We start from the raw sequence: 25,579 nt of genomic DNA, 5'->3' as shown, positions 1-25,579 counted from the left end.
TCAGAACACCACTCTGCCGAACACTTACCTCGCCCCTGACACACCTCTCAGGACATAAGGTTGAGCACGTGCTGTTGCGAGTTGACGTTCGTGCTCGTGTTTGTGAGTTGACCGAGATTTGAATTGAAGTTCTGTATCCGGCAAAACGATGGGTGATTATACAAGTTTGACGATACCAGCGTCTGACGAATCTAACGGATTAGTCAATAAGTTGCGACAAATCGTAGATGAGAAAGAAATGACCACCAATTCCGATAAGGACTTGTTCAATATTTCAGTAGGTGAGTGTACTAATGCGACGTAGTGAATACGTGTTAGGCCAAGCAAAGTTGATTGTTAGTTTCCCGTTTCCGCCCGCATGGTTTAAGGTAAATGGGGGTAACTTCGTGAAAAGTTTGCGTTTTTGTTTATAACTTTAGATATACAAAACCAATAAATACGAAACTTGGCTACAATCAACATGTGTTTATGTAGTCTAAGTTTGCCAAGTTACAATAGATTTGAGTAATCGGTTAGAGAGATATGGCAGGAAATAGCCGATAGTGTCAAAAAACACGCAATGGGGGTAACTTCGTGAATTTACGAATTCTCCTGTTTCACTGCCTATAGCCATGGCTGAAACATGGATTGTTGCCAGAAAAGAGTTACACTAGACACTTTACCTACTTCTCCAAGTTAAAAGAGTCGAATAGAACAGTGTACATGGTCCTCTAAGTGGTTAAGAGCAAGTTTTGTAGTACCCGGAAAGTTTTTTTAGCAAAAATTTTGTTACACATCATCAATTGAACGACGATTTCATAAAAACTACAGAAGCTAGAGTGTCATACTTGGACTCAAAGTAATCACCATATCCTAGCGTATATACACAAAAAATATCAAATCGTTTGATCAAGCCATTAAAGAGTTTCAGCCGATCAAAGTCGAAATTCACGAAGTTACCCCCGCCTACCTTAATAGAAATGCCACAAAATTTTCATTATATGGCTATTTCCACCGCATGGATTTTCAAATATTCACAATAATTTCATTATTGTAACAGTGGATTTATTTTAGTGTTTTCTTCAAGGTTTTAGCCATAATGAATAATGACCGTCCGCCCGCGTGATATTTTGAAAACCTTGAAACGGGAATCTAACAATCAACTTTGTCTGGCCTTATGTGTGTGCATAGATAATCTATGGTGCGTGCATAGATAATCTATGGTGCGTGCATAGATAATCTATGGTGCGTGCATAAATAATCTATGGTGCGTGCAAGTTTTATTTCATTTTTCTGTCTAATTTTACATGGGGCGACCACCCCAGCCTGCGCTCCACTGCTAGGTGGACTGGTAAAGTACTGGACAAAAAGATTGAACTGCACGTACATGTCAAGTATATTACCTTTGACATGACTGCACCGCAGCCAGAAGTGGTGTATCTACTAGACAAGTTCAAAGGCCACTCCAGATAACTTCTCTGCTTCCTGTCTACCACCCACATCTGTTTACTCCCAGCTCTAAAAGTTCCATTATTCCATTATTTTCCAGTTTTTCTTGCATACTGTGTGTACAGGCTTAATGCAATTGATCTTGTGAGGTTGTCAACTCACATGTCAGTGTGCTATCAGATCGGTTCAAATTCATGTTTGTGTTATTCCTGCAACATAAAAAATGAAGGTACAAGTTGAAAATGTTATTAGGCTGTTTGCTATGGCTGTATGTACCTAGGTAAACAATAATGGCTTGAAAAGTTACCAGTTTAATAGTGGGAATTGACCGCACACCCACATGCTAGTATGTCTGAGAGGAGGACAGGAAACAGAATTTATTTGGAGTGGCCAAAAGAATATAATTACTCTATGGTCAAACAATGTATGACATGACGATAAGAATATGGTTTCCATAGAACGGTTGCACAAATGATTATAGTACAGACGTGCTTAGAAAAACGTGTGGCAAGAATCCATTGCCACAATGCATAAAATTGTATATTCGATTCTACTACAACAGCGAAAGTATGGATAGTTTAGCCACTACAGTATTGCATTCACCTATTGTGAGGTATTAATATACTAGAAGGAAGAGAGCATAGGCTGGTCTAGTTTCTGAAATTATGGAGTGCTCATGAAGCCAGATGTTTACCATTGTGTTAAAAGAGTGTTTCTGACACAGTTATAAAGAAGCAGTTTAGCCTCTCCATACGAACTTACAGGTAGACCTGTTTCGAAAATATATGGGCAAATATACATTATGTTAACATAGCAGCCAGAAAGTGAACAGGCTATGCTCTCTCTCTCTCTCTCTCTACTCTAGTATGTTAGTACCTGATAACAGATGCTTTTCAACACCCTTGGCTGTCAGTCACTCCTACAATAGCAGTACAATGAAACACGTAATTATCCTAGCGCCTGGCTGTACAAATGCTACATGTTTTTGCCATACATTTCAGTTAAATGCCGCACCTTTGACATCACATGCAACCGCTCTATAACCACAAACCACCTGTGTTGTGTGTCTGCAGTAACCTGCAGCTACTCCATGGCTTGCAATGATAGTCTAGATTGATAAATAATATGTTTGCAAAGTTTAGCAAACCTTGAAACCAAACCTGCCAGCAAAGGTATGTCATCATTATTTTGTGTAATGCAGGCAGTATTAGTGGGAAAGGACAAAGCATTGTGTGTGTGTGTAGGCATCATTCTTGTATTGAACCTTACTAGCATTTGCCAACAGTGTTTGTTTCCATTTACAAGTTGTCCTGCCTGCAATGTCAGAAGGACTGAACCTCTCCCAACTCCTATGGTGGCTCTGGTATGGCTGTTGCAATACTGGCAAGTTACTGTCTACTGTTCAACAGACACCATATGTGATGGAAAACCGTCGATATACGCACAACAGTACTTTTGTAATAAAACGCATTTAAAAATTATGGGTAAAAAATGCAAGCTCCAGAAAAAAACTATGCAAGTTTGTATTGCATCACTGGTGGGCGAACTAAGCCTCCAATGGATACATCCTGGGCATCATCTTGTTCGCCTGTTCATAGGGAGTGCAAACATCTTTGTTTCATCTCCATACATGATTTCAAAGTTACAGACGTTTGTTTACGTTGCGGTGACGAAAGAATTTACCGACAATCGTTTTTCAGTGAATGTACCTTTCTTCTCGAACACTGAAGCATGCCTGGGGCAAAAATATATACCTTGGTGGATGTACAAATTCATGGCGAACACAATGAGCAAAGATTCAATTCCGTACGCCATTGTATCAGTAAGTTATGATGGTTTGTGTAAGCGCCTGTAGATTCTTTTCTCGATAGGTTCTGTACATATCAATTTATTTGCTTATCGGCTGTCTAGTGCTGTATTTCCAACGCTGCTTAACTTATGAAGCTGAAACTTAGCTAGTCCATTCCTCTGTCCCTGTAGAAAACAAAGAACAAATAAAATGCATTTTGAAAATTGTGCGGATATCGACGGTTTTCTAAAATTAGGTCACATATATGGACAGTGTTTTATCTGCTGGACCAGCTGTGTTAGTTCACATTCAAATGTTATGGCTATAAAGTACTATCTGATGTAATAAAGTTACAGGAGCAGAATCCAGCTATGTCAGATTTGTGTGTTCTTGAACCATTGATATACACACAACTCCTGAACAAGTTGATATTTCTTCATAGCTATGTGGCAACTTGCTTTATATTACAAGTATTTCAAAAAAATTGGAATTTATAACTAGAGTAGGGACCATAGCATATCGATAAAAAGTAATGAAACAAGCTGGAGTAGTGCACAATATTAAATCACAGTAAAACAATAAGAAATGTTATATCCCTACTGTACTCCCCAAGATACCATAATGGAAATGCACAGTAGGGATACATATGAAGAAGTTTTCACATATGGCACGGACATAATAATTTGGTTTAATCATGGAACACTGTAATTTTCGCAAACTAACCTGCAGAACTAATTCACAGTGCTTTTGTTTCATTGTAACACTAATGTAGTAAAGGTTAATGGCTGTCAAGACATCGAAATAGCTCAGAGCGTTCCCTTCCAAATATCCTCCATTCAATTTGTATAGGTAATCACACACATTTGAGTGCAATTTTGGCTGTTACGAGTACAATTATTCCATAATTGCACGAAAATGCATGTGATTGCCTACTAATCACATAGTGACCACCCTTCATGGTTTGTAGTACACATCTATCCAGTTCTATGTGGCCATTAACTTCTACCAGGTGATTGCATCATCCTTCTTTGTATTACATCATTTGTTGTTGCACTTAAAAGGCTTCATGTGTAAGCAATTCTGGTTGGCTACTCAAAATGTCTACATATGTTGCACTTAAAAGGCTTCTATTGTCAGCTTCTTTGATTGGCTATACATTATATCACTTTCTTGTTGCACTTAAAAGGCTTCTGTTATTCTGCTATTTTATTGGCTACTTTACAGTGCAATTACAAAAACAAGGCCATGCGATTTGGGATTAATTGCACTCCTACTATTGAGACTAATGTATGGCAAATTAAATCACTATGTGATTAGTCATAGAAAAAGTAAGTGATTGTCAACCTTAAATTATGCACTTAAATTTTCTCTGATTTCCTTCTGCTATAGCTCATCTTAATCATTATTCACTGCTCTTTCCAAATATTGTTCAGAATCTGAGGAATGTATCACGTGTCATGGGTTATTATGCCTATTGTTACATGCCCCCAAAATACAAAATGTATGGGGAAATTTGCTACACCCAATTGGTTTAGGCCATTTTTGACGTGCCTAAATTTCCGTGAATTGGACTTCTTTTGGTATCATTGTACTCGCCGAGAGTTGCTCTACATGTATCAAATTTGGAAAGTTACTAAACAGACTCGAGGTAAGCGGTACATGATAATTATTTTAATGGTTTTTCAATCGAAATGTATTGGACATGCCTGTTCCAGCTGGAATTTTTGCCATCGACAAAAGTTTAGCAAATGTATGCAAAGTTCTTGATATGTAACACTTCTTATTGTTTTACTGTGATTTAATATCGTCAAGAGTTATATTATTATTAACTCTTGATATCGTGCACTACTCCAGCTTGTTTCAATACTTTTTATTGATGTGCTATGGTCCCTACTCTAGCTATAAATTCTATATTTTTGAAATACTTGTTTGTTAACTTTTTTTGTAAATAATATTATTATGATTGGTGACGCATACTGCATTTTAAATGGAGCCGCATGCCCCAGCTATATCATCTGAAAAGTGAAGTATCCATTTATTTATTTATTATTATTACTGGGCAGGAAGTGTTTACTGATTATGCCAAGGGGGGAAAATTACAGAGGGGGGAGGGGAGGGATTACAAGGGGGGAACACATGTACAATTAGCTATTTACAAATGATTAGTTAGCTACAAATGTTATCTAGAAATAATTTCTTATCAGTAATTTCAATTAATGAGGTCAGTAATGAGTTCCATTCAATGATAGTTCTTGGGAAGTAGCTATTTTGATATGCTGTGGTGTTTGCGTTTGGGTGGATAAAATGAAGTGGATGGTGGTGGTGAGTGTGTCTAGTTGTACTCAGAAAATGTGGTGGTATATTTACTACACTAGCTTTGTGTACAATATCATGGAAGAAGGATAATCTAGCAATCTTACAGCGTTCTCTTAGAGTGACCCAATTTAGAGATTCTATCATAGTAGTTACATTACTATATGTGCTATAGTTGTTACATACCCATCTTACACTTCTCCTCTGTATTTTTTCCAATGAGTTGATATGTACTTGTTGGTAAGGGTCCCAAACGACAGATGCATATTCTAAAATGGGACGAACAATTGTAAAATATGCAGATTCTTTGACTTTTTGAGAACAATTTGATAAGTTTTGCTTTAAAAAAATTTGTGTCCTGGTAGCTTTATTAACAGTGCTATTTATATGAGAAGCCCATGACATACTGTTGTGTAAGATGATCCCCAGGTAAGTGTGTTCAGTTTTTGTGTCTAACACATGCCCATTAAGTGAATAATTAAAAGAAATGATAGATGGTGACTTGCTGCATTTCATGACTGCACATTTAGTAATGTTGAAAGACATATGCCAGATTTCAGCCCATCGAGATAAGCAGTCTAGATCTGATTGTAGTTGTTGTGCATCGGTTTCAGTGTGGATTATGCATCGTTGTCAACTATGTTCAACCCGTTACACAGCAGTACGAATCAAGAACTGTTCAAAAGCATCTCTGCAATCCACGCATACCGAAAGAAAGGGTTGGTGTCATGCACCCCAGTTATATAAATTATCATCTGAAAAGTAAAGTATCCATTGCGCTTCATTGTTGGCTATGTTCAATCCGTTACACAGCAGTATGAATCAAAAACTGTTTTAAAAAACACCTCTGCAATCAATATAGCCACTATGAAAAATACGGATGATTTTTGTTACAAAGGGAAGCCATCATGTGCTACCACCAAATCGACACTTTTTGCTCTCAGCAAAGATGAATGGGACACAAAGGAGGACACTGGTAAGTCCATGAAGAATGCATTGTATGTACTGCGGTATGCCAAAAGGCACCTCTCGGGCTGAAGCGACATCAAACAGTGAAAAAATCAAGCCTGTAGCCTTAGCCGTTATCGAGTTACGCTTGTCTGAAGGCATCAGGCAGGCAGTCAGTAGAAAATTCCATTGAATAAAATTTTTTTTAAATTCCATAGCAACTTGTTGAAAGCATTTCGGGTCGATCTGAAAGCTTGTTTGGGCTTAGTTTTACCCAACCAATACTGCCTCATCATCATCTGGGAAAACTGAGGCTGTTTTTTGGGTGATGTTATTTTGTGGGCTACGCCTACTCCTTTGTGGTGTATTATAAACAATAAGAAGGAATTGTAGAATAAGTAAGAAGTGCGCTGATTTCATTTGTTGATTTATTTGGGAGGGGTGGTTATTTTTGGGTGGATGGTGTGAGCCAGAATTCAGGCAGTAAAATACTTGGACAACTACCAAAACTCATCAACCTGATGCTACCAAAATGTTGAATGATGGACTTTTTACTAGAATTTGATGTAGTCTAGGTATATTATATGATGTCCAGAATTGAAAATTTGCTCTATTCAATGACAATAAAAATCTCATTGCTGATACCTAATAGTTGAGGTTGGCCAAGATGTTATGTTTCATAAATGCGGTGGGTCAGTGTTTTGGTAGAATTATGAAAATTGCATTATTTCTTAAACAGAGTGCTAATATGGCTAATATTGTGCAAGAATTTAGAAGCAAAGTAAAGAAGTCCTGCACAAAGATCAAGGTACTCTAATAGAGTAGTCATATAAACAGCCTAAATATTCATTTGATTTGCTGGGCCAATACTATAGTAAAAAGTACACGGAACATAAAGTATTGGTATGGCTTTGTAGAATTGAATATACAGTTTTCTCTGTCGTATAGGAGACCCAACATTCTTTGGTAACCTCCCAATTCATCAAGTGATGAAAAAAGCAGTCAAAGAAGTAGTGGACTCTGACAACTTCAATGGTTATGGACCTGCTCATGGTACTACTGTGTACAGAGTATACTAGTGTAGTGTTACTATTACTGACATACTACAGGTCTATTGTGTGCTAGACAAGCAGTAGCCAAACACTACACTACTCCAGAGGCTCCTCTCACTGAGGATGTGAGTGGTCTTGTGTTTGTGTTGATAATATCAAATGTAGAAATATTATTAGGATGTCATCATTACTTGTGGTTGTGCTGGAGCAATTGAGTATTGTTTTACTGTTCTTGGAAATTCTGGCCAGAATATCCTAGTACCTTCTCCAATCCACCCACTAGATTGTTGTGTACCTGCTTCAAGAGGATTGAAGTTGAAGTTCTACCAATTGCTGGTCAGAAATGAAATATTTATAATAAACTGATGTCAATATTAGTAAATATTGTGTTAATTTCCAGCCTGACAGACAATGGGAGGCTGATGTTGATCAAATGGATCAGTTGATAGACACAGACACTGTGGCTATTGTTGTAGTAAACCCTTCCAACCCTTGTGGTTCAGTTTATTCTAAACAACATCTTCTTGACATTCTGGCTGTGGCAGAGAAACACTCCCTACCCATAATTGCAGATGAGATATACAATGACCTGGTGTTTAAAGGACAACACTCATACCCAATAGCAACATTGTCTAAGAATGTACCAATATTGTCTTGTGGAGGAATGGCAAAGAAATACTTAGTTCCTGGCTGGAGGGTTGGCTGGATATTGATCCATGATAGACATGACAGGTTTAAGAAGGAGGTAAAGTAACATTTGTGATGGTATAGATACAACAGTTAGTGTTATACAGGTAGTTCCATCACTGATAAACGTGTCTCGTAAGTCACTTGGCATCACAACATTAGTACAGGCTGCACTACCTAAGATCTTGGACACTGTACCAAAGTCATATTATGAGAACACTATGAGTTTAGTGGAGGTGAGTGTGGATATGTAGAGCAGTTGTTGAGTAGTATTGTGTGTAGGCTAATGCTAATATAGCTTATGGAGAATTATCAGTGGTGGGTGGACTAACACCAGTGATGCCATCTGGTGCCCTCTACATGATGGTTGGTGTAGAATTGAGTAAATTTCCTCACATCAACACTACAGTAGAGTTTATGGAGAAACTGATGTCTGAAGAGAGTGTCTTCATTTTGTGTGGTGAAGTGAGTGATCCTCTCTGTGATGCACCTAATATTGTTTGCTTTTTTTAGTGCTTCCGATTCCCAGGCTTTATCAGACTGGTATTGCTAATACCAAATGATAAGATGAAATTAGCTTGTGATCGTATTAGAGAATTCTGTAATAGACACTACATGGAATACATCTAGACCACAGTCTTGTTACAATAATTATATACTCAAAATTTCATATAAATAGGTTACTAACATGCATGGAGTCCAACTCAAAATCTGGGATGGAGTCAGAAGTCAGTGGCTCACCAGTCTGTAGACTGCCAGTGGCTAAATAATTGAACTAGCAGCTAAATAGTAAAACCTTAAATACTCATCTCCTCTATGGAGATATAGTGCAGAGATTCTGACTCCTGCATTAACTAGTCTCTCCAGCTAGCCTGTATTGTTTCTTCTGTCATTTGGCCGAGGAAAAAGACAGCCTGGTAACATGTCGTAATATGTTTAATAGTTATATACTTGCACAACAGCTTTAGTTTAACAAAAACACCTGCTAATGGATTGCAAACATTACCCTCTGAGTGTATTCATATACACTGCTTGAAAATTGATGCTTTACAACACATTAAAATATTCAGTTTAGTAAAAGTTTACTGTCAGGTACACTTATTTGTAAACTTTCAGCAGTTCTTAGTAGATGGAACATATGGATTATTAGACATACTCCGTATGGAGGTTTCTGTGCAGTAAAAAGATAAAATATAATACATATTCTTCAGTTGTTTTGTAGTAAATCAGCAGTACTCTGTATCAAGATATAATTGAAAAAACTTCAATGCTTAATAAAATTAAACAAAAGAAAGGAAAGAATCAGTTGGCTTGATAAGTAGCTAAGTTACCATGAGTAGTTTAGCTGACAATATTAGCATCAGTCAACACGTACAGGCTGTTATACCCTTCAAATGTACAGTGAAACCTGTCTCAGATCATCACACAAGAGGTCACTTAGTGTCTAAACTTACCATTGTAATAATCCCCAAATGAGTCATTTGTGTAAAAAGTGACCTACTTAATAAGCTGTGAAATTTTGTGTGTGTGTGTCTATAGTTTGTTTGTGTGTGTGTGTCTAGTTTGTGTGTGTGTCTAGTTTGTGTGTGCGTGTCTAGTTTGTGTGTGTGTGTAGTTTGTGTGTGTGTGTGTCTAGTTTGTGTGTGTGTGTCTAGTTTGTGTGTGTGTGTCTAGTTTGTGTGTGTGTGTGTGTGTGTGTGTGTGTGTGTCTATAGTTTGTGTGTGTGTGTCTAGTTTGTGTGTGTGTGTAGTTTGTGTGTGTGTGTCTAGTTTGTGTGTGTGTGTCTAGTTTGTGTGTGTATGTAGTTTGTGTGTGTGTGTCTAGTTTGTGTGTGCGTGTAGTTTGTGTGTGTGTGTGTGTGTGTCTAGTTTGTGTGTGTGTGTAGTTTGTGTGTGTTGCATGTTACTATATTTACTGTGTAGAATTCACAAAGAAACAATATAAGCCCACAGATAACTATACGCATGTGTGTAATGTTAATGTGCAATGTGTGTACGTCTATGTGTAGTGTGTGTCTGTGTGTAGCATCTAGTGTGCATGTAGCTGTGTTGGACTTTTGTTTTAATGTTCACATTTCATTGTAAAGTTTTAATAGGACAGGAGATGAATGTGTATACGTCAGACATACAGCGCACCCTCACAAACAGTTTATCCCACCACAATATATGGACAGCCTAGGAGTTGCAGGTAAATTTAATGATGACATCATTCTTGTTACACTACTAAATCTAGAAAAATTATTGTAGCAAAATCTGGCTGCTCTCCTTTGGATGGATTCAAGTTGGTTTATATTGGTGTGGGTGTGGGGGGCCCAGACAGAGGATGCATATTCAACAATGGGACGGACTATCATCTTGTAACAATTGTTCTTAACAGAAACAGGGCATTGGCGAAGATTACGATGCAAAAATCCATTAACCTGGTTTGCTTTGCTAGTGACTCTTTGAATGTGTTCATTCCATGATAGTTTCTGGTCAATGGTGACCCCAAGATATTTTGTGTGAGGAACCTCAGAGGTGATAGAATTCTCCAGATGATAGCTAAACATAGCTAGTACTTCAATTAGCACTGCACTGATGATACCATAGATTTTCTTCACCAGGGGTGAGGAACACGCTGGTTTTATTTTTATTTTGACCATCATGATTATGATGAATGTGTACAACAACAAAAAAAAGACAAGTATGTGAATCCTTGGACTAACATGCGACCACAGATCTGATCTAACAGTAGTCAGTTGTGGGCATGGCAAGGAAAAAAAAGTGTAACTACATGCATTACATACATACATACATACAACAAGAAAAAGCCCTATAAGGTAACTACAAAACCTAGTTCAATCAGTCTGGGTCGATAGTCCATTCTTCACAGTTCCTCCCAAAAAAGATCCTCTGAGATGTAGAAATTGATGCCCCAGCCATTTCATTCAAAATAGCTCTAGCACTGGCTTTTGAAAACAATAAATCTTGATCCATGAAAAAACTACATCTTTAAGTAGACTGAATCAGGAAGGTAGTGACCCAAGACGCTAACTTCCACAGTACTGTAATAATTAGCTATATTCAAATAACGGTCCAACTCTGCAAGCAGCTGCAAATATTCGGGCTTTTGTTACTTTCGACAGTGAGCAGACTCAAGGTGTTGTCGTGAGTCAAGAGGGCAGGTTAATTCAATAATACCCATCAAAGAAGAATGGGAATTATAGAGAATGAGGTCAGGATGATAAGGTGTGATCAATACTGTTGAAGGAATGGTTTCCTGTGGTGATTCATTAAAGTGAAAACCGTTTAAGTCAGCGTACACCCTGACATCTTGGTGATCAGCAAAAGGGTTGTCAACTTGGAGACCAAAATATATATGCAAAACTTGATTGTGATGATAAGTGTACCTCTGTTGAGATAGTGCCACTGGGCAGCCACCTAGAATATGGGCTGTGGTTGGCCGGATCGAGTCACACAAGGTACATTTGGCATTACTCTGTATGTGCCAACAACGTAAGTTGACTACAGTGGGCAGTGTGTCTGAAGAAGCCCTCAACAAAAAGGAAAGCTGTCCAGGGTGAAACCCACTTAAGAGCTTGTTTCATGTTCTGCAAGAAGTCTCCAATCTTGCTGAATCTAGAAATTTACATTGTACACTGAGATGATTAAGGTGAGTTTCACAATCTGAAGTAACTGTCTTGGCTAACTGAGCTTTGGCTGTTTTATATAAGGACCGAGCCAATGGCATGGAAGAGAGATGATTTCATGCAGCAGACAGGATGGAATAGTCTTGTGACTGGAACTGTAGAAGAACATTGCCAAGATGGAGATGCAAGCCCAGTTCCTGCAGTCTGGAATCGGACGAAGTAGAAACACATGAAAGTAAACTAAGCTTTGCTTCCCTAGATACATGGGAAACGCTAGGGCAGCGAATACCAGCGTAATATAAAATCACCCTAGTGGCATTCCTTGGGAGCTGTAACCACTACTTAAGGTAATGTGTAACTGTAGATTCAAGCTTTTTGATTGTGTGATTGGTGATGGCATCCACACATAAACGAAACCTCAATAATGAAATGATGTAATTTAGTGTTGTTCCAGTTCTCAGTACTGGAACTAAAAGTAATTCCAGTACCAGCAATTTTATTTTAGTTCCAGTTCTAGAACTAGAACTGGAACTGGAACAATAATTTTACTTTTCTCAATACTGGAACTGGAACTACAACAATAATTTATTTCCCTAAATACTGGAACTAGAACTGGAACTAAAAAGAAAATTTATCAATTACTGGAACTAATACTAGAACTGAAATTGGTCATAATCATTTAGTTATTATCAATAAAAATAGCAAATACTATGCTCATTACATGACTACAGTTAGTGTGCTGATAAAAGCAACAACTGATAAGTATTCAATAGAATGATGCAAAAGGTTATATAGCTAGAAACACTGGGCTAGTGAACTGGAGGACTGGACAACTGGACTCATGCCTTATAATTATATAACTATTCAGGCTTGAAGAAACCATTACATTGTTAGAGTTAATTCTTCCTTGTTTCTGAGGACAATTTTGGCTTTTAACTTCCATGCTTTTGAGATATTGAACATATTGAACTTAGCTATACTGCTATAAAAGAAATGATATTGTTACACATGTGCAAATGAACTTATCAACTTTGCCCACCTGCATTGCTTGTTCATTTTTCTAGGGTTGTTTACAAATAACAACTTGTGTTAATGCTTTGAGCAGGAATTGTTTGCTAGTCAATCTTGAAACACGTGCAAAATAGCTGTTAAAAATTGAAATATTAAATGCTTCCATTTACAGTTAAACTCTTAGCTTTGTTTGTGCGTGTGCGTCCACCATACTTCTTGTTTTTAACATTTACTGTATAGTAGTGATGGTCGACATGCATCCTCTAACACAAGCTATGGGCATTCGAGTAAGCAAAATTAAGTAGCTGTAGTTTATCTGTCGATCTTGCTTTTCCATATACAAGCTTTAAGTTGACAGGTCCACCTACATGTATAGTCTAAATTTAGTGCTGCTGTGGAAAAAACTAATGTAGTAACAACTAGTTTTCTAAATAGTTGCAATAAAAAGAAAGAAACTTGTTCAGTCCATGTGGTCTGTCCACTGGTCTAGTCCACGATCCAGTCCAGTGATTGTATACACCCAATGCAACACTTATTCAGAAGTGAAACTACTACCTACTGTAGGTGTTTCTGTCATTCTGAAATGTGCTAGTTTAATGTTTGATAATTCCTCGGTTCAAATCATCCCTTATAATCAAAGCCTTGGAGCATCAATGCCATGCATGTATAGTTGGTTTTGTAGTAGTTGCTCTGCCTGGATACATAACACGTTCAAATCAGAACCCATATATAGTTTAGCGCACACTGTGCATTGTTTTAGAAATGGAGCACTAAACTAATTATGCAGAACTAAAAACAGAACTGTAATCTTAAAGGTTGTATATAGTTCTAGAACTAGAACTGGAACTGTAATTCTAAAGGTTATGGTTCCAGAACTGGAACTGGAACTGTAATTCTAACAGTTATAGTTCTAGAACTGGAACTGGAACTGGAACTGTAATTCCAAAGGTTTATGATTCTAGAACTGGAACTGAAATAACAAGCTGGTACTGGAACAACACTAATGTAATTCCTATAGATCCACAACTTGTACTCTCCACGAATTGGGAGAGAGTCTGTAGAAGATAATAATTCTGAAAAAACCTTTCTATTTGCAACTGCCTTAGTTGCTGACAAGGACACATCCACAAGTTTCCCCAGAAAGTTTGTCCCACCTTCTGATATTAATCTAGCTGTTCCATTGGACAAAGGGATACCTTGAGATAGGTGTTTAGCACCATCAAAAAGAAATGAGACACATTTAGATGGCTTTAACATCAGGTCTAAGTCTGCTGCCCTTTTATCGATTTCTTGTAACACATAAGAATGGGTGTCAATATTAGTAGAAATCAGCGTTGCGTCATCTTCACAGAGTGATCCATTGAGATAGCAACCTTGGGTAAAGGTTTCCAATTAGCTTTAACAGTGGCTGGCTTACCTACTAAGGGGCACAAACTTCCTAGCCCTCCTACTGCAGGGCTTCCACTCCACTTGATGAAGGTCAATTTCTTTAAAGACTACAGAATCACTATCATCATCGTAAATTACCTTGCAGCAACCATTCAATAAATATTTGTCAACTTGTGCTCTATACCATCCAGGCTGCTCATTACCGCTTTCCAACCATTTAATATGCACAAATGAACCAACAGGAGGTAACCCATCAGAGTTAGGTACTGGAAATTTACGTTTACAGATAGCTAGCATTAATTGAACCAACTGACTGTTCTATTAGAGTGTCTCGATCTTTTGCAGCTAATTTTAAGATGTCACGTGATCTATTTTTTTCTTTTCATAATTAAAATCTGTGCTAAGTTAATTGTTTGGGAACGGTCGGACCGTACTACCAGGGGAGGCTTGCTAAGGCTCACCAACAAGCCAGGCAATGAGTGATTTTACACATTTGGCGATATCAGCATCTGATGAATCTAAAGGACTAGTCCATAAGATGCGAGAAATCGTAGATGGGAAAGTCGAAATGGAGACCAATTCCAATAAAGACTTGCTTAATATTTCAATAGGTGTGTATAGTGTGAGTGTTGTGTGTGTGTGTGTTCAGTCTTGCCAGCCTGTATTTTTTCTTGTCATTTGTCAGAAAAAAACAGTCTGGTAACATTAGTCTCGCGTGGCCAGACCCTTTCCGCGCAGCCGCTTATCGATTGGAGATTATAAGCGGCGCGCTACAAAGGTCTTGAATAGTTCATGGACAAACAAGCTCGGTTCATCTTGCTTTACAGGGAAAGTAGGCGGAAGATATTGAATGGATTTGCCAATCAGAACAGGCTAAAGATTCAAAGGAAGATCCGTTGCGTTTTGTCCCTTTGTATCTTAGGTGTTACTCAGTCAACCAATCATCACCAATAACGTATAGAAAATTTTTACGTTCATGAATTGTTCCAGACCTTGTAGAGCACCGCTTATAATCTCCAATTGATAAGCGGCTGCGCGGAAAGGGTCTGGCCACGCAAGACTACGGCCAGACCGCGTGGCCAGACCTCTTTTTCTTGGCACGGCGCTTATTGATTATAATTATAAGCGCCTGCTCGAAAAAGAGGTCTGGCCACGTGAGACTAGTACCGTATAGTTTAAATATTTCGAGGGGGAAAATTTTTGCTGATTTCGCGGTTTTGAGGGTTATCAGCGAAAATTTTAAACTTGAAATATTTAGACCTCCATATACAGTGGAACCTCAATTATCCGAACTAATTGGGGGGAAGGGTGTTTGAATAATCAAAATTACGTAAGATCGAACATCCATACATTTATATACTGAACTTTGCTCAACTACTCTAATAAAGCATACACTTTTTGACAAAATACCCTAATTGAGCAGTCGTTTTGGTGTTCGGATAATCGAGGTTCCACTGTAGTCTAATACATTTTGGAAGTGTATGCAAATCCACGAAAATTTTGTTTTTAGCGACATCGCTCAACCTCGAAATATTTAGGCTATAAGGGTAACATGTCCATAGGAGATTATAAGCGTGGGCGCTTATAATCTCCAATCAATAAGCCCTAGCACTGAAATAGTGGTCTGGCTGCGTGAGACTATATGCAGCAACTAAACAGAATGACCTGCTAATGGATCGTGAATATCATAAATCTATGGTTTTACCTCCAGTTATGGTAAAATGTATTCATATGATTACTTCTTCATAGCATCTGGTAGAACTTGTAAGGTTTGAGCTTGCAAGGTTTGAGGTTAATTAACCAACTCAGTTATGGTATATCAAAAAGCTTGGACTGCTGCTTGACTAGCTATTGGTTATGTATCAAATGACAAAAGAAAAAATACAGGTTTGCTGGTGGCACGTGGTGTACGTGTGCACTGTGTGTTCATTGTGTGTACATAGGTGGATCTTGGGAGGGTAAGGGGAGTTTTCCCCCAGCCCTTCTCTTGCCCCCCTTGGACTTACAGGACTACCATATAGCCTAAATATTTCAAGGGGGGGGGGGGACTTTTGCTGATTTTGCAGTTTTGGGGGTTATCAGTGAAAATTTTAGCCTTGAAATATTTAGACCTCCATATAGTCTAATACATTTTGGGAGTGTTTGCAAATTCACGAAAATTTTATTTTTAGCAACATTGCTCAACCTCGAAATATTTGCCCCTCGAAAAATTTAGGCTATACGGTATTGACTCTAGAAACAGGAATCATGCATTCAGACTGTATTCAGAAGTACAGAAAGCCAATGGGCTAATAGAAGACAACGGTTATAAATGCTTTACTGTTATAAAATGCATGTACACTGTGAAAAGGTGAGGCAAATGGATTTGAATTTTGTGCTAGATCAAGATACTCTAATAGAGCAGTCACTACTTTAATAGAACAGTCACAATTCTAATGTCATCATTTGATAATTTTTGACAATACTACTTTATTTTGATATACAGGGAAACCTCATTAATAGAACCACCTTTGGGACCCACAATAAGTGGCCCTATTAGTGAGGTGGCCTTATTAATGAAAACCTCATTAATCCGGCCATAAACAAAGTGGCCTTATCATCAAGGTTTTCAACAAATCAACACCCGGCTATAGTTGCTGTAACAGCTATATACGTATACTACAGGTTTGATAATGCACAGATAGGATTATTCACTACTTGTGGCATAATGGCTGCTAAAAGTATAAAGCACATTGCTAAAACTATTGGCATAGTTTTTGGCAGGTACTCAGGAGCAGCAACGTTTGCAGTGATATGTTGACTGTCTGCTCAGCTGGCCCCTTTATTAAGGGAATATTGTGTTAGTTTTACCAGTTTGGTCCTTCAGTACAATATGTGGCCACTGGCCTTATTAATGAGGTGGCCCTGTTACCAAAAATTAAATCACTGGAATAGTATGGAAAATACATCTGGACTTTCTGGACCTGGCCACTATAACAAAGTGGCCTTATTAATGAGGTGGCCACTAAGTGAGGTTTCACTATATACTGCTTTAGTATGGGCATTCAAAGGCACCACCCGGGATTTAACATTGCCCGGGAAATATCATGGGAATGCGGTTTGCTCATGGCTTTGATGCCCAACCAGTTCAAAGTTATGATGTGCGTTGACTCGTTATATTGAGTGACACAGAGCATTTAATTGTGGGTTTGGGTTTACAGGTTAGAAGTATAGTCGATAAGTTTCGACTAGTTGACAGTTGTTAAACAATGAATGATCAGTAAATAATTGTTTGGGAATGCATATTTATATCCACCACGTGTCAACCATTGAGCAATGAGACCACAGAACAACACAAAGAAGACAGCTAGATTTAAATAGGTGAATAACGTAATAGCCCTAACTATATAATAACTTACTTACTGTCCCAATAGCAAAGTTAGTAGGCTTAATGGAGGACAAAATACTAAAATTAAACTGGGTCCCACAGTCACAATTTTCTGGCGCTTTGTGTAAAGCATAATGACATTATTATAAACAATGTTCTAATGGCTATTATCCCAAGCTTTTAAAACCATTATCAGTCATGATATACTGATGCATAAAAGAAACAGGGTTAGTGTTCTGTAGTTCTTTCACCTATCAGATGAGTGTGCCTAGAATGATATATATCACTTATACCATGACTGCATCAAGTTTTGCTGATATATACACCCTTGGCTCTCAGGCCTGCGACCCTCGTGCTTTGGGTGTGTATATCCAGGAGTGGCAGAACCAGGTAGGCAGGGTAGGCAAATGCCTACCCAACTTTTAGTGGTAGCTATTGAGCCATGTTCCAAGTCCATAGAAAGCAGTCTGGTTGTTCTGGTTTTCCAGGATCACTTTCCACTCAAGATACTCTAATAGAACAGTCAGTGACATCCCAATAGAGCAGTCAGTGACTAAAAATATATTTTAGCAGTAATTCTATTATTTTTATAGATGTGAAATCGTCTCCAAATATTCAATCTCAGAAAGCAATTTTTTCAAAAAAAATTTGGGGCTAGCTTAATTGCAAATGCTGCACAACTGATGCTGCTGGTGGTCATAGAAGTATGATCTCACAGTTGCCTTCCCAACTTGTAGATGCTTCCTCCACCCCTGATATCAGCAAAACCCCTTGCAGCCATAGTATAACTATTACTTAGTACACTTACCATCAAACAGGTTTTTCTTACTAATTTTATATGCTTTGCAAGGCATACAATTTGTTAGCTAAATAGCTATCAAAAATTCTCCCAAATCAAGACTCACAGTAGCGAGTCATGCAGCCAAGAAACTACAAAGTGCACACCCATATAAAAGACGCACAGCCACTACTGTGAGTTATTTATGTGTAGGGTCGGTTTCGCAATATTAGTTCTGGATTATGCAGCATCTCTCAATAGATTTGTATTGCATTACATGATAAAAAAATCTTTAGGAATCATCATAGTTTTCTTGTGACCTTGTTAAAATATAACATAGGTCTCGCTAAAATAGAAAATAGGCGTATTTACACATATTTCACTTTATTTCTCTACTTTATGTTACACCTACCATCACATTATACCAGTCAACATAGCCGTGTTTGTACAGTTCATCTAGCACTGACATTTCTGGTTTGCCCATACGCATATTTTCTTCCATCAAACCTCTAATCCGTACAATAACTTTTAAAGATACGACGTGGACACAAACTCTAATATCTGATAAACAAGTTGTGAAAACGTGCAGAACCGTAGGTTCCCTAGGGATGGCATTTTAAGCAGAAATCTTTTAGATTCCATTGCCCCATGCGAGCGTTCATAATCGCCAGATGTCTTATAAACAAGGTGTGAAGAACGAAGTCACTAGGGAAGATGTTTTAAGCATAATGTTCAATTTCTCTATTTATTTTTAATAGGTTAACCACAAAGGTAAGGTGAATACAAAAGGTAACAAGCCTATGGGAGTTACCACCTCTATGTAGTGTGTACCATGGAACTTGTATTGTAGCTTTCATTAATCATTATGTACATACCATGATGTAACAAAATTTTGTAATGGATTGCTGGAATGTGGCTTGAGGCTTGCTGGTGACTGTGTATGAGCTTTTGTTGTGGCTTTCAAGTTTACGGATTGCTGGAATGTGGTTCGTGGTTTGCCAGTGACTGTGTATATGAGTTGGGATTGTTCCACACAACTTGTACAATATTCAAATTGGATGTCTGCATGACGACACAAGATTAAGTGAGACCTGTAAAAGAACAAGTAGGCATTGAACTTAACCTTATAAGTTAAACACACATACAACTCTGGAACATCGGTCGACACTTGTTTGGATATCTGACGACACAATCCAGTAGGCACTGAATTAAAAAGAGAATGTACAGAAAATCAATATGCCAGGCTGGTAGATCCTCATGGCTTAACTATGGAGTGACATGTGTAATAAATGAGCGCTAAACAGAATGTACATCACAATTTTCTTTTCTGTGTTCTGCAAGAACTTTTTAACACCTAGTAGGGGCACTACCAGTTCACCTACAAGAGCATTTCAAGAGGATGGGATATTAACTTGTTTACATCAAGTGCAACCATTATGTGGTGTATGTATGTGAACATGTGTGTATAGTATTTGCACATTTTGTGTGTGTCTTGTGCTTGTATATGATGTAAGTGTGTGTTTGTAGTGAAATAAAAATAATAGTATGATGTTTGTGATCTCTTTCATAACCCTCAGCAAAGCATCTTGCTCTACAAGTGGCAAACCAAGTGTCCTCAAGACACTAAAGCCACTATGGCAGTGGCCATAGCAGGTTTTATTCATTCAGAATGATTGATATACTCTAATAGAACAGTCAGGCAATAAAATACTCTAATAGAACAATCATCAAACAGTATAGCTGAATATTTACATCTCTGTCTGAAAACACTCCCAGATGCAATCTCAGAGTTGCTATTTCAAGATGGTGACATTTCCCAAGATCACCTAGAAAAAGCATGCTTTGCAAATAAGTGCTTTACACACATCTTTGGTAACTCTGACTGTAGCCATTATACTTGGCCTGACCAGTAAATTGCAGTAATTTCCACTGGCCCTTGTCCTAGCAAAAATTAACAGCTACTATAGGATTGTATGTTATATGCTCACCACTTATCAGTAGATTTGTATTTAGTCACAACATCTCTACAAGGCAGAATTCATCATACACCCCAATGGCTTGAACATTGAGTCTATAAATTATATAACTGACAAAAAGTAGTGATATCCCCCACCCCCCCAAAAACACTTGCTGTAAAAATAGGTGTGTCCAAGAAACCAACGTTGAAACCGGGTCACTACTGCTGACCCGGATGACCCACTGACCCGGATGTGACCCGGATTAATTAAAGTCGAGACGTGTTTCGGCTAGTCTCGAGCGAGCGAACAAGTCTACATTTTGAGCGTTCGATTCGTGTTGAGTAAATATTGCAACTTCAGCCTAGCTGTAGGTTGAAGACCAAAAAAAAAAAGGTCTTCACCTACTGACAATAGCTACCCCTCACCATAGATACCCTCAGTTTCGTGCTACATACTGCACTTACTAACAAATGGGCATGGCTGAGCATATGTTGATAATGCGATAAGTGGGCGTGGCTCACGAAAGAGCTACGCGATAGCGTTTATAAGTTCCACGTCGTCAAACGAACAATTTCGTTTCTCACGTGATCCAATCCGGGTCAGACCCGGATGACCAACCAAAACCATGATAGCATCACAGACATGTTAACCAGTCTTGAATGGCCTACACTTCAAAACAGAAGAACAATTGCTAGACTCACCTTCCTATTCAAGATTGTCAGGAACTTACTAGCAATACCTGATCATTGCTTACCGTCACCAACTCCAGTGTCCTCCACCCGTGCTCAACATCCTCTCAAGCTAACTCAATTGCAAACAAGAGTTGATGTGTACAAATACTCCTTCCTCCCTCGAACAATTATTTAATGGAACTCCCTTCAAATTCCTAACATCGACACAATAGATCTTGAAACATTTAAGAACGCTGTAAGTAATATAATATAATGTGTGATTGTAATGCTCATTAGCGTGTTGCCCCTAGTGGGCTTTGCTAATTAACAATAATAATAATAATAATGACCCGGAGAAAATGTGACCGGGATGACCCAACCCGATTTCAACGCTGCAAGAAACTACAAGTATCTGTAACCCCACGTAAAAACAGCTCATCTGTAGAAAAATACTCCATGAAATTAACTGGTAACTGAAAGAGCTGATATCTGGTGTAGCCAAGAATCAATGTTATACAACTAACTATGATTACCAAAGATTTACCAAGTCCATGCAAGAATACCTTGGCTGTAAAACAGGCAAATAAAATTAACTGGCAACCAAAACAGCAGATATCTGAAGTGACCAAGAATAAAAGTTAAGTTGATACAACTAATTAACTTGCAACATTGAACCTTAATCATTCATCTATGTTCTATAGATTCACCCTTGCTACATCCTAAATTAATTCTAATTGGCTGGTAATTTGGCCACCTTTTTCAATAGTCAGAGTAAAGAAAAAAGGCAGCCAAATTACCAGCCAATTAGAGTTACAAAGAATTAATTTAGGATATAGCAAGGGTGAGTGTATAGAACACAGTTGAATGATTAAGATTCAGTGTTGCAAGTTAATAATTGTAGTTAGTTGTATCAGGTTAACTTTTATTCTTGGCCATCACTGTTTTCAATATTCTAAAACTTTATTACCAGAAAATGAGTTATTCATGAATGCTCTATTAAAGAGTTTGATTATGGATTTCTTAAAATCGATATATTATAGAAGTCTGCTGTACCAGTGTCCATTAGAAAACTGTAAAATGCACCATATGTGTTTAAAAATTATTTCTGGATGAATGGTATTTATCATCTGTTCAATGAAAGCCATATGAACACGATTAGGATTTCATTATCCACATAAACCATGAATAACCACTGTGTATAACAAGGTGTACTTGTACTTCAAATTATATTACGTTCTAATAGAACAGTCTCCATATTTCTGGATGTGTCTTGCCCTACCACCACCCCCCCCCCCCCCCCCCCCCCAACAATGTCTCCTAAATCTGCCAATTTGTGTATGTATTACTGTGTATGTGTGTGCATGTGCATGTGCATGCTGGGTACATGATGACCACAGAAGTAGCACATCTACCAAACAAGTTCAGAAGAAATTACTACCACAACAGCTTTCTGTTACTCTATGGGAAAACAATGGCTGTATGATGTTAAGATATTGTATGAAGACACTGATATCCCCTTTCTGACTCATTTTAATTATGCTTGTAGTTAGTTGTAGTAAAATAGTTGTGGTATTTTTACTTAGTTTCAGTAGTGTTTGTTTAATTATTTTTGTGTGTGTGTGTGTACGTGTGATTACAAATTCCTTGAATTCTATTTTATTGCCTCTTTGTTATATAGTAACAATCAAAAGTTTCAGCTGAATACTCTAGTCAGTTGGCACAGCAGTATAATACTTCCCTTCCATTTCAGGACAGTAAGAGGTCGTCCAAACTTTGTGTAAATGTACAAAAATTACTCTTTTTTCTAACCCCATCCCCCTACTGCAAAGTGCACTGTATTAAATAAAAAACTTTGGCGGTAAAAAAGTGTGATGAAACCCCTCTGTTGAAAATATTGGCAGAAAATCTTTGGCGATTGAGGTAATATTCGCCAAAGTTTTTACTGTACGGTACGTAAGGATAACAACAAGGTGTCAACTCATCAGTTAAGTAGTGTAGTAAGTATATAGGTAACTAGCGTTGTTTTTGTAGCAGTACTTTTGTAGCAGTACTTTTGTAGCTACTGATCTAATGACGTGCTAGCAAAGGCGTGCTTCGCTATCTCCTGCGATGCCAGGAGCGACCGTATTTACTTTTTGAGTAGCAGAGGTCATCATGTCACGCGTATATCAAAGTATTTGGCCAAATCCATCATGAGACGATGAACTAGCTGACGTGCGAACGGGAAGCCAGTTGGAAATGCTATCCCAAGGAGTGCTTACATGCAACTGTGGGACACATTTCGAAGATCTCCAAAGTCGGCTCAATCTTTATTGCGTGGTGGCACGAGTTGACCTTCATCTCAAGTTCTAGTTACTCAATGTGTTTGTGTGATCATCTAAAATAATTGATGAAAAAAACTTTGGCAAACTGAACGCTATTCGCCAAATTCGCCAAAGTTTTTTACCGCCAAAGTTTTTCACTATACGGTAGTCACTATCACTGTACAACAGGACAACTTGTTATATTGTACATACACAAGACACAGTTGTACTCTAATAGATCAAATACATCTAATAGAATTGCCTCTTAAGACAATTTTCAACCTGCTGGGTCAATACTATAAATTATAAGTCCATGATTATTATTCATTTTGGTATGGCGTTTGTAGAATTGAATATAGAACTTTCACTGTCCTACAGGAGACCCAACATTCTTTGGTAACCTCCCAGTTCATCAAGTGATGAAGGAAGCAGTCAAAGAAGTAGTGGACTCTGACAACTTCAATGGTTATGGACCTGCTCATGGTACTACTGTGTACATAGTATACTAGTGAAGTGTTACTATTACTGACATACTACAGGTCTATTGTGTGCTAGACAAGCAGTAGCCAAACACTACACTACTCCAGAGGCTCCTCTCACTGAGGATGTGAGTGGTCTTGTGTTTGTGTTGATAATATAAAATATCGCAATATTATTAGGACATCATCATTACATGTGGTTGTGCTGGAGCAATTGAGTATTGTTTTACTGTTTTTGGAAATTCCGGCCAGAATATCCTAGTACCTTCTCCAATCCATCCTCTAGATTGTTGTGTAACTGCTTCAAGAGGATTGAAGTTGAAGTTCTATCAATTGCTGGTCAGAAATGAAATATTTGTATTAGACTGATGTCAATATTTGTTAATATTGTACAAACTCTTGTTAATGTGTTAATCTCCAGCCTGACAGACAATGGGAGGCTGATGTTGATCAAATGGATCAGTTGATAGACACAGACACTGTGGCTATTGTTGTAGTAAACCCTTCCAACCCTTGTGGTTCAGTTTATTCTAAACAACATCTTCTTGACATTCTGGCTGTGGCAGAGAAACACTCCCTACCCATAATTGCAGATGAGATATACAGTGACCTGGTGTTTAAAGGACAACACTCATACCCAATAGCAACATTGTCTAAGAATGTACCGATATTGTCTTGTGGAGGAATGGCGAAGAAGTACTTAGTTCCTGGCTGGAGGGTTGGCTGGATATTGATCCATGATAGACATGACAGGTTTAAGAAGGAGGTAAAGTACCATTTGTGATGGTATATATACAACAGTTAGTATTATACAGGTAGTTCCATCACTGATAAAGGTGTCTCGTAAGTCACTTGGCATCACAACATTAGTACAGGCTGCATTACCTAAGATCTTGGACACTGTACCAAAGTCATATTATGAGAACATTATGAGTTTAGTGGAGGTGAGTGTGAAAATGTAGAGCAGTTGTTGAGTAATATTGTGTGTAGGCTAATGCCAATATAGCTTATGGAGAATTATCAGTGGTAGGTGGGCTAACACCAGTGATGCCATCTGGTGCTCTCTACATGATGGTTGGTGTAGAATTGAGTAAATTTCCTCACATCAACACTACTGTGGAGTTTATGAAGAAACTGATGTCTGAAGAGAGCGTCTACATTATGTGTGGTGAAGTGAGTGATCCTCTCTGTGATGCACCTTATAGTGTTTGTTTTTTATAGTGTTTCCGATTCCCAGGCTTCATCAGACTGGTATTATTAATACCAAATGATAAGATGAAATTAGCTTGTGATCGTATTAGAGAATTCTGTGGAAGACACTACGTGGAATGCATCTAGACCACTACAATTTTGTTACAATAATTGTATACTCAACATTTGGAAATGCATGTATCTCACTTGTAGACTAAATTAAGTAATCTAGCTAGTAACTGAAGTGGCTAAATAAAATAATAAGACCTCTGATCCAATACTTGTCTATTTTATGGATTTCATGCCAAGGTTCTGACTATATACAGGCTTTTACCCTTTTCAGTGTAATGCCTTCCTGCATCAGAACGTTTCAGTGTCTTGCTCATGTCAAATGTAACCTATACAAACCTACAGTCTGCCCTATTATTCAATTTACATCACCTGTTTGGGACCGTTACATCATTTAAAATATAAACAGTCCAAGTAGCTGCTAGTATTCAGAAATCTGAAGCAAGATTTATTTCAATAACTAGACTATTCATGAACAAGAACAAGTAGCATTACTACCTTGGTTACAGTGCCTTCA

General features: G+C 38.0%; 1 protein-coding gene across 3 annotated transcripts; it reads left to right on the top strand.

The window, feature by feature from the left end:
* The first annotated feature begins 19 nt into the window (after positions 1–19).
* On the top strand, positions 20–25,212 carry LOC136262996 (tyrosine aminotransferase-like). Of its 3 annotated transcripts, none has more exons than XM_066057424.1 (8): positions 20–281; positions 7,427–7,531; positions 7,588–7,655; positions 7,708–7,866; positions 7,931–8,275; positions 8,325–8,453; positions 8,500–8,682; positions 8,731–8,921. In XM_066057424.1, exons 1-8 carry the CDS (start codon positions 149–151, stop codon positions 8,845–8,847), a joined length of 1,239 nt encoding a protein of 412 aa, XP_065913496.1. In that variant the 5' UTR covers positions 20–148; the 3' UTR covers positions 8,848–8,921. The 3 variants fall into 3 exon arrangements, with proteins under 3 accessions (XP_065913496.1, XP_065913495.1, XP_065913494.1); XM_066057423.1 differs by lacking the exons at positions 7,427–7,531; positions 7,588–7,655; positions 7,708–7,866; ... (2 more) ...; positions 8,500–8,682; positions 8,731–8,921 and adding exons at positions 23,702–23,806; positions 23,863–23,930; positions 23,983–24,141; ... (2 more) ...; positions 24,793–24,975; positions 25,024–25,212 and having other exon boundaries at positions 21–281; XM_066057422.1 differs by lacking the exons at positions 20–281; positions 7,427–7,531; positions 7,588–7,655; ... (3 more) ...; positions 8,500–8,682; positions 8,731–8,921 and adding exons at positions 14,623–14,857; positions 23,702–23,806; positions 23,863–23,930; ... (3 more) ...; positions 24,793–24,975; positions 25,024–25,212.
* Positions 25,213–25,579: the final 367 nt, after the last annotated feature.

Source organism: Dysidea avara, chromosome 8, assembly GCF_963678975.1.
Source record: "Dysidea avara chromosome 8, odDysAvar1.4, whole genome shotgun sequence".
NCBI classification, from domain to species: Eukaryota; Metazoa; Porifera; class Demospongiae; order Dictyoceratida; family Dysideidae; genus Dysidea; species Dysidea avara.
Note: the sequence above shows the minus strand (reverse complement) of the source record. Positions and strands in the feature narration are given on the sequence as shown.

Excerpts from the sequence above, each read along its gene's own strand:
- LOC136262996 (XM_066057422.1), top strand. The coding sequence starts at position 14,722 with ATGAGTGATTTTACACATTTGGCGATATCAGCATCTGATGAATCTAAA. Across the intron at positions 24,569-24,617 it reads ATGACAGGTTTAAGAAGGAG|GTAGTTCCATCACTGATAAA; the intron begins GTAAAGTACCAT and ends AGTATTATACAG. Across the intron at positions 24,976-25,023 it reads TCTACATTATGTGTGGTGAA|TGTTTCCGATTCCCAGGCTT; the intron begins GTGAGTGATCCT and ends TGTTTTTTATAG.